The sequence below is a fragment of the Halyomorpha halys genome, unplaced genomic scaffold (assembly GCF_000696795.3).
Source record: "Halyomorpha halys isolate HHAL.00 unplaced genomic scaffold, Hhal_1.1 Scaffold249.1, whole genome shotgun sequence".
NCBI classification, from domain to species: Eukaryota; Metazoa; Arthropoda; class Insecta; order Hemiptera; family Pentatomidae; genus Halyomorpha; species Halyomorpha halys.
The window spans coordinates 333,312-343,882 of NW_027104890.1; the positions used below are offsets into that span (position 1 = coordinate 333,312).

General features: G+C 31.2%; 1 protein-coding gene across 1 annotated transcript; it reads left to right on the plus strand.

Moving 5' to 3' along the window:
- The first annotated feature begins 5,524 nt into the window (after positions 1-5,524).
- On the plus strand, positions 5,525-9,239 carry LOC106680190 (uncharacterized). The gene is made up of 2 exons (XM_014419718.3): positions 5,525-7,341; positions 7,418-9,239. The coding sequence occupies exons 1-2, from the start codon at positions 5,571-5,573 to the stop codon at positions 7,975-7,977; spliced, it is 2,331 nt and encodes a 776-aa protein (XP_014275204.1). The 5' UTR covers positions 5,525-5,570; the 3' UTR covers positions 7,978-9,239.
- Positions 9,240-10,571: the final 1,332 nt, after the last annotated feature.

The following is a 10,571-nucleotide window of genomic DNA, read 5'->3' on the forward strand; positions in this document are numbered from 1 at the left end:
GTACATTCCTCACAAAGGGATGAACATCCACAAAAAGTTTTTTTTAAGTTAACACACTATAGTTCTCATTTTTTGAAGAATTTTTCTCATTTATTTCAATATATTTTGGAATAAATAAAACAATTTTCTTCAAATCAAACTTTATCACAACTGCAGTAGAACATTAACATAAATAAATAAAATTTACCTTCAGCTGGTTAAGTGGTAGAGTCTAATGGGCCCCATTCTTATTTTTTTTGTTAATTTAATTAATAATTAAAGCTAATCCTTACCCTTTTAGTATTTTATATTTTAACCTTAATACAAAAATATACCTTTTGTGTACCAAAAGGTTTTTATAAAAAAATAATGACTAATATCATATTCGCTTTTTATTTCACATTTTCATAATTTGACCTAAATAATTTACAATGATCAGCAGGATGAAGAAAAAATTTAATACTTTGTTGCTTAGTATGTATAAAAACAATAAATACTGATAAAACCTAAAAAATAGAGATTATATTAGAAATATGCAATTACTATCTCAGAACAGTTTGTACAAAACAGAATTGGTGATCCATAACTTTTGATTGACAGTGTATATAACCATAAATAGTGAATTCACTAACAATCTCCAGTGCTTTTTGAGGAATGGAATCACAGAATTTTATGAATTGTTTGAGGTCAACTGATGATTTTTTGTGATCTGGGAAATTAGTTACTCCATGGCTGTTTCATAATGAAAGCTAATAGTATTAATTCATAGTACAAGTTTAGAAACAACAAAGTAATTGCACTAATACTTATTTTTTTCCTAATAGGGAGAACTATTAGTGATATTACAGGAATTAAAAAGTACTAAAGTACAAGTTACTATTGTACAAGTCAGTGTAATTGTATTAAGTTAAATCGACAAGACTAATAGGATTAATATATAATAAAGTATTTGTACTTTATTATGAAAAAGGGCCCAGAGGGATCTTCATTAAAAATGTCTTTTAGGGTTATAGAAATTGAGATAAATGCATTAATCGATTATTGAGTTAAAGCAAGGAATTGTAAAGTAGGTAATTATGGAGGTGCTTGAAATAAATGAGGATACTTGATTATCTCAACATTTAGCATCAATTAATTGTTTATTACCGAGGAGTTAATATTTTCAATATCTTCTTGTACCTTTTGGATTGTCTCGAGCATCTTGGTAGGATGGAAGGATGGTTAAATTTAGAGGTTATCATCATGTAAGTGGAATTTTGAGTGGTGAATAGAATCAGGAAGGTTGGTAATAATGATGAAAAAGTATTGGGGAGGATTCCTGAGTGACTTCACATGTTAATTGATGTTGAGAGGCAAAAGATTTATTAGGTATGTTAACTATTTGGAAACAATGAGGTAAGGAGAGAAATCACTATAATCTTCTCTTATGATTAACTGAATTAAAAGCATTTGAGAAATGAAACAGAACTAGGATAGAAATTTTCTGAGTGCCTATCGAGGATAGTCTTGGCTAATTTTCAACATACGAGGTTGTGTAGAATATAGTAAGTAAGACATGTACATTATCTTTTATATTACTAAAAATATATTCTATTACAATAATTACTTTATTATAAATTATTCTTGCCAATTACCTTGTATTTATGTATGTTTCTCATTTTTGCTTCATAATCCTTTGTTTGCTCATTAAAAGTATAAATGTTCTACCTTTGGATTTTATATTAAAACATTTACTATTGCCTTATTTTTCCTTTGTTGTTTTTGTTTAATTTTTTTATTTGTATGACATAAATGTATCTCAAATCTTCTTTTCACTGTTTTGTATGTTTAATTTAAATTAAAACACACTTAACTAATTTTAAAAAGTTTGAAATACAATTCAACATCAACTTTAAAATAAAATTCATTAAAAATGGACATAGGGAGCACGGCAACACCGTGGTAAGGCATGATGCTACTAACTCCAAGGACCCAGGTTCGAATCCAGCTGGGCAGAAAATTGTTTTCTGTTACGCTGTAGACATGAGTCAGCCCTGTGGGTTTTGGAGCCCTCCTGGGTCCAGCCTCATAAATTTGGTTCCCTTAATTGGGTAAAAATCTGGCGGTCGAGTGTGATTCTGACCAAATCACCTCCTAGCACAACTGGTCTAGTAACAGTACTTCTGTATACAAAGTACTCCACCCTTAACCCTTCATGGGTTGTAGCAGTACTGATTTTTTTTTAAGAATGGACTTGTGTAAAAATGATCTCAATGCATTACCATCCATTCACAAAGTGTGTACATGTAATGCATGTATCTTTGAAGATAAGAGGCTATGAAATGTAGTACACATGTTGAAGCAGGAAATAATGCCCATATAATAATAATATAAAATCGATAACGGCTTTTCTGGGCAGATCGGCAGATAGTACTTCCATTTCAAGGATCCTCTACTACTGTCCCTTTACTTCTTTTTCTAATTTCCGCTCATTTGGTTAAAGGAAGTTTGTTGAGGCACTAAGATAGTAGATAGTGTATGGTGTGAACAAGCTGCCTCTGCTCTAAACTATCTTTTTCCAATCTGTCTATTCCTCATTACCATGTAATTACTCCAAAATAATTACTCAACTTAAAGCAGTAATAGCCCATCACTACTCTTGATCTAATTGTAGAACCACTGTGCCCCCTATCTGGTTGAATTTCCAAATCTACACTATCAATATCAAAGTCACTAGATTGGTCCAGTAAATGGTAGTCACACATGGAAAAATGCAAAAAAATTAGTTTTCTCTGGTTCTATATGCTTTTTTTCAAACAAAATTTCCAGGCATGTATTTTTCATACTTGAGAAACATTTTGATACTTTTCAGATTTTTTATTGTAACTGCTAATCTATGCATTTTATTGAAGAAAATAAAATATCTTGTTGCGATGCTATCTACCAGAGAGCAGAAGAACATTTACCTCCATCGCTTCTCGCCAGAGAGTGCTGTTAATGTGTTAATCTTGGAAATTTAATTACCTAGACATATAATGTCTTTATATGTATATATATGGTATGTAAAATAAAAAATAAATTGCTTAAGTTAATTAGCAAGATTTGAAACACAGTATAAACATCAATTCGATAGAATTTTAATATATACCATCTTAAATTAGAGTTAATTATTGAATCAGAAGGTTACAGAAATTCTTTAATTTATTAAAACAAAGAGAGCACAAATATTCATCGGTTAGAATTTCTGAAATTGAACAAAAACGTGTATATGCAGTACAAGCGCCCTTTCACGGCACCCTTGTTGGGCTAAAAACAATAACCATTTTGTCGCGACACTATTGGTGTCTGCTGGTTACCTGTAAATTTTAATGTTCCTAAATCCACTATTTAAATCAATAAATATTACGATAGAATCTTTTGATCCACTAAAAGCTAAAGTCTTGTCTTCTCTCAATGGCGTCTGTTAGCTCAGAGAGACCACGAGGGCAATCGTAGCAACCGACATTATATCCAACTCACAGATTTACTTCCTTAGTAGGCAATGAGTAATAATATGCATTAGTGGACTAGAATATTCCGATTCTAATTTTAGAAAAGTAAATTCTATTTACTTCTCAGGATCTCTCTTCATCCCTTTACCCATCTAAGCGTAACTGAGAAGGAATACTCCTTAGTCGTCTCTGTCCTTTCATCAGGAGCTATAATAATAGCAATAATCGGTTTTAAATACCTGTTAAACTTGCTTCCCTCTCGATTGCGAATACCTTACAAACAGTACTAACCGTCCATGTCCTAAAGTGAATACCTTAAGAATTTGCAATCCCATAAACGACCGTACGCAAATAGCTTACAGAGTGAAGTTTCCATCCTGCGATCATCATGTCAATTCACCTCCTATCTAGCTAACCTTCTTATCAATCAAAATATGAATTGCCGAAACCTTCTGATATTGAAGTGCCTCATCTTTCAGACTGGTGCCAGGACTAAATAACTCTGCACAATACCTTGACAATTTGAACCAATTAGGTGCGTCAGTTTTTATAACGCAGCTAGGTAGGCTAGTAGTCAAGGTGATTTTTCTTTTAGGGAAACAAATAGAAATATCTAAACTTCACAAGTGAAGTTTAGATGTCTTTTTATGATTTTGTGTGAGGCTCTTTATGTCTTTCGTTAAATGAGCCATCAAATTTTGCCATTACAAATTTAAATTTCATATAAAAACAGTGGTTTTCAAGCGACTAACCGAACTTGTGTGTACAGATAGATGAACATTATCTAGCAGTGAGAACTTTCGTTGAACGAATCCGTAGCCAGAGCTCCTTGTATATATAAGAAATCCATTGGTTAAGCGTAACAAAGCTCTTACCCTTAACAAATCAGAAACCGAGTAAATATCCTAAAATATTTCATCTCTCAAAGCATTAATTTCTGATTCCAATTTTTTACTATAGATATAAGGAATCTATTTCAAAAATTTTACTAGGATCCTAATTCATTATTTATTATCAGATTAATCACCCATATTACCAGTTGGATGAAATAAACAACATTGTCTAACGAAAAAGAGAGTTTGAATATTTCTTCTCCCTCTCTAGTATGTATATTATCATTTATTGTTTACCTAATTTTAATTTTTTTACATTGTTTACTTTAAAATTATTTTCGTTATTATGTGGCGTGCTTAACTGCCATCCCAACTCCTCCCAATACAAACGGCTCACTCTGACTTTGACTTCCGTCAATACGGGTATGAATTCTGTCTCATTAATTTTCATTTGATTTTGTTCTTTTCTCTTTTCATCTCTTAGTTCGTACCCTCTTTAATATTTCTTCTCTTATTTTATCTCTTATCTTTCTGTTACTATTACCGTTTTCATTTACTTTTTACAACCTTTAATTTTTCTTATTAGTTCTAACCATAAACGTTGCCAGCCAGCGATCCCCCGATGTTTCTCCGATGACTCGGCGGGGAGCTTTCCCCGGGAAACCAAAGCTTTTGGGTTCCGGGGGAAGTATGGTTGCAAAGCTGAAACTTAAAGGAATTGACGGAAGGGCACCACCAGGAGTAGAGCCTGCGGGTTAATTTGACTCAACACGGGAAACCTCACCAGGCCCGGACATTGGAAGGATTGACAGATCGATAGCTCTTTCTCGATTCAGTGGGTAGTGGTGCATGGCCGTTCTTGGTTGGTGGACTGATTTGTCTGGTTAGTTCCAATAACGAGCGAGACTCTAACCTGACCCCTTTTAGCCCTGACGAAGCCCTGCAACGTGGGGCGAAACGTTGGCTTCAATAAAAATAGTATACCCATTTACTATTTGAGTTTTTTTTACCGCACCCGGACATTCAAAAAGAGAGTTTGTTGGAAGATTGTCAAAGTGGTGGTCAATAAAGGTATAAAATAGTATAAATAACTATTTAATGTTAACCAACGTTTCGCACTTCCAACAATGATTTCAATTAGCCCTGCAAAGTGGGGTGAAACGATGGTTCTCTTTTGAGAGTTGAATAGCTATCTAATAGCAAAACCTCCCTAAAATATAACCTGTCAAGGGAGGTTATAAATGTTTACATATTTACTTATTAAATTAACTTTTGAATTTATTTTAAAATGTGTTCAAATTCAGGGAAAAAGGTGACTTGTTTCATTTGTGATGATAGTTTTCCAACCAAATTATTAATGTTGAAACATGTTTCTGATATGCATCAAATTTCAAATGATGTTGGTCCTGAATTAAGTACTGTCAGGCATCAGAAACAGAATGATTCTATTTTTATTTGTAACAACAGCATTGATAATGTTAGTTTAGTCATTTCTAACCATGAGAACTTGGAGAAACAGCATCTAATCTTTTCAGAATTATCTAGCAATCAATGCTCCAAGAACTTAGATTTGGAGAAAAACATATCAACTAATTTAAAAGTTTGTCACAGCAGATTGTTTTGTGAAAATAAATCAATAAAATGTATTCTTTGTGATGTTTCATGTAGGACTAAGCAAATGATGGTTGCTCATTATAATAAGGACCATGGCATTAAAATTGTTACAGAAGTTATTAAATTTGTTAATTTTTGCCAGTTTTTAAAATGGAAGAAAGATTTAGAAAGAAAAACGATAACAAGGTTTGTAAAATATCGTAATAAATATTTTAAAAGTTCGACTAAAAACTTTTATAGATGTCATCGTGATGGTATATTTAAGACCTCAGGCAGAAATATGCGTCAGTTAAAGGCCCATGGAAGCAATAAAATAAATGGCCATTGTCCAGCTAAACTAGAGGTATGTCAATTCAAGGATAAAGATGAAATTCTTGTAAAGTTTACAAAAACTCATGTCGGTCACACAATGGAAATCCAAAAGATTAATTTGGACAAAGAAGAAAGAAAATTTATTGCTTCAAAATTAGCCAACACAGTCCCTAATAAGAAAATTCTCAATGACATTCGTAATGCAAATATTGGAAAACTAGGAAGACTTAAATATGTAACTATGAAAGATTTACATAATATTAAAAGATCATTATCAGATAATGAAATTCCCCAAGATGCAAACCATAGAATACTAAACTGGATTAAGGAGGTTCAGGACAGTGGAAATAGTTCAGCCATAAAATTTTGTAAACCAATTGGAACAGTTATCGAAGAATTCCCTTCACTAACATCACAGGACTTTTTGTTGATTGTTGTTACTGACAGGCAGCTTAGTAAGTTGCAGGAGTTTGGAAGTGATATTGTCTGCATTGAAGTACATCATGATGGTGACCATACCTTCGATGTTGTTGTATTAAGTGTGATTGATGAGAAGAAACAACCTTTTCCTAGTGCGTTTATGTTCTGCAATGTTTTGACTAAAGGTATATGTGAATTATTTTTCGAAGTTATAAAATCTTGTTTAGGGTATCCTCTCAAAGCTAGAGCTGTTATGACAGATAGTGATGACTTTTTCCATATTTGGTGTTCAGTAATGCTTTTCTCTTCATTACATTTATATTCATCCTGGCTGTTAACAAATAGATGGCAGAAAAATGTAGAATCTAACATTCATTCTTTGGTTAAACAACAACTCATTTTAGATAAATTGAATATAATCATTGAAGAAAAAAACAGTGAAGAGTTTGAAAAAATGCTTAGTGAAATTTGTAATACTATGCAGCGAGATTTCGAACTAGAAAACTTTGGACATTATTTTGAATGCTTCAGAAATAATAAAAAATCCTGGGCCCAGTGTTACCGAGACATTACTGATATAAATTATAGTAGCCTGTTTGAAAGACTCAACCGCTCAATTGACTTCATATATAATCAAGAACAGAGAATAGAATATATTGATACAGTGGTTGATTTGTTAATCGATTTCATGGAGAGTAAATTTTTAGAGATTGGTATATACCAAATTTTAAAAAAAAATATTTATATTTTACATAGAGTATTATTTAATTTTTCTTTCTGTTTGTATAGGTGACAGCAGTGATGAAATTATGAAAAGGCATGAGCAATGTTTAAATTCAATGGCTGCTTTATCAATAAGTGAGGATAGTGATCAGACTTGGACAGTATCTTGTTTGAAGAAGAATGTTAGTTTTAAAATTGAAAAAGGTAACATGAACTGCCATTGTAAGAATCGCTGTAATGATTGTGATTGTTGTATGCATGCTTATGTTTGTTCCTGTAATGACTCTTACATAAAAATGAATATGTGCCTCCATATACATTTAGTTTGCCAGTTCATTCAACAATTAGGTTCTAGTCAAGATTTAATCCCTGTTAGCTTAGATAATAATTTAATTTTTTCTTATCCTACTTTGGGCCGAGAAGAAAGTAGTTCTGTTTCAAATGCAGAGCAAATCTCACCCATTGAAAATTTAAAAATAAAAAAATTAAGACTGATGGAACTGTTAAAAAAAACATTAGAGTTGGTTCAAACAAATGATGAATTAAAAGTTGTGGAGAATGCTTTGTTACCCTTAAGTTCGACCATTAACTTATTGAAACAGAAAGAATCTGTTAGTAAACTTTGAGATTATGCCTGAGAACAGCTTAAGAATGTCCTTCGAGATCCTAATTACCTTCTGAACCAGATTCAGCCACTCAAGAAAATAATTTGTGATAATGGGAATGAAGACTATCAAATTGATACTGTTTAAGTTTAAACGAAGGGGGGAGACCTCTGGATAAATGACAATAAACCTACAAAATGAAGACAGTTGAAGAAAAAATAAAAGGATGGGCGCATACTGTATTTATTTGAAAAAGTTGGCCAACTTGTAACTACTTTCTCAGTAGTCCACCTAAATTGAGATTTTTAGAATCCACATACAAAAATATAACAGAATTTGAACGAAAAATTTCTTTTTTAAAGCAAAAGTAAAAACCTTTAGAGACCTTGAACAATATAATTCTAGATAGATAATTTGTTAAAATTTCATTTATACAAAGAGAAAAAACTATAAAAGTATGCTAAACAATATTTTTACATAAATTCGTCATGCGTTTCTGGGGGGTAAGAGAATTGGTCCTGGCTGGATATTGATTTGGAGAAATTCGAGGTATCAGAATGAACCTATTTAATATCCCATTTCACAATAAAGTATTGAATATAAAACTAGACTGAATGAACATAGAAAAGCTGTTGCAGATGTTTTATCCTCGTTGAGAAAACTGAAATCACATTATTGGGATTGCTAGCTCCTATCCAGGATTAGCTTGTTCATTTGTTTGAGCCAAAACGATAATATTAATATTAAACTATTGATAAATGCTGGTGATCTATCTCTCTGTACAGTTCTGTTTAGTTAAAAAGTTTTTCTTTTCCTTCGTAGCAGATGGAATATTATGTTGTTTTTTACTAATTACTCAGTCTGTGATAAATATTGTTATTAATTGTAGAGATATAGTTAATTATCAGTGACATATAGGATATGATGTTTATGGTTACGGTTAGAAATAAATAATTCTTTGCTGTTTATATCTATTTTTTTTTTTTTTTTTGCTACTGCCCACATGACCTTTTCTTCCTCCACTATTTTACCAGAAGGCCTGTAAAATAATCAAAAATTGTTTACTATGTTTTGTTTCAGACCGTACCCTTATCCATTGTCTCCTAGATTAATATTTTTATTATTTTTTTTAAACCTGATATTTTGTAAATTTTTAGGTCTAACTTTTTATTTATTTTGTCTGTTTTAGTTTTGTAGTTTATTTTTACCAAAGTTAGTTAAATCTTTGTTGCTGTAAATGCTCAATAAAGACTGATTATTTCTAATTTGCAACAAGATAATATTTAGACTAATGTTTTTCTTTCCTTTTTTGTAGTATATTTTTCACTTTTATGATTTCTAATCAAGTATTTTATACAATATTTTTTCTTTATGATCTAATTACTTTAACAAAATTATATGTTATTATTTATTAATTTAATGATAATTTTATATGATATGGGTGTGTTTAGTGTCATTTACCAAAATACTCTGAGACTCTTCCCATTCCCAACTTTATAAGTTGAACCCATCAGCCTATTGGAGGGAATCCACACCTATGCTACACCATGGGTCTTGATTAGAAAATGTTTTGTGTTTTTTTCGCCTCAAGGAAGAACATAAAGATTCTACGTTATTTGTCTTCCCTAAATGATCATTATCTGTTTGATGTGATCTATGATCATACTACAAAATTTTGATACATTTGTTTTCAGTATTTTAACTCAAATTGTTTCAAACTCAATGAAAACTTGATAGTCATCAAACTTGAAAATTAACAGATCAACTCGAAAAAATTCATTACATGCCTACTAGCTGACCTGACAGGATAAACACATCACCTTCCTATTAGCCATAATTCCATAGTCAGGTAAAAATTGGCTTACATTTACAACTTTATTTATAGTATTGCCAAATTGGGGTTGAATCAGAAAAATCTGAAATTTATACCTTAGCTTCTTTTGTTTGTATATAACAGAAAAAAAAAACCTGTATTGATTATGTGTATTTAATAAAAAGAAATGGAGTAATTTTTATGGTTAAGGAGGTGGTCTTCGCTCCACTTTCTAAAATGAATTGTAATTACCTGGAAATCAAAATTGTGAAAAAATATTTCTGGTCTATTGAGTCGCTCCTACTACTAAACCAAGTTTCAGTTATTAACTCTTCAGTTTGAATATTTAAGCCAACTACAGTAACAACCAATCAAAGTGTTTAAATAATATTTAAGTACATTCCACCCCTTTGTATGAATTGGGTTATAAAATAGAACTATTTCAGTTATTTCTTTTTAGGAAGTCGATTATATTAACTTTTCAAAATTGTTGAGGTGAAGAAGACTTCCAAACAGAATGTAAACTATTCTATATTTAGCTTGTACGATGTTTCGGGATATTATCCCATATTCATGCACTATTATATCCTCATATTTATCATTTTTTCAATTTCCATTTTGAAATCATGTCATCTAAACACATATAGTTTTTTAATTGTTTTATAACTACATTATTGTCTTTCATTACAAATTCTAAATAAGGTTATAAAGTTATAAAACAACTAAATAAATCAAAACACTATCCAAATTATAGTCTCAAAACTTTTATTGCTTTTACACGTCCAACGTTTCGGCCAATTCG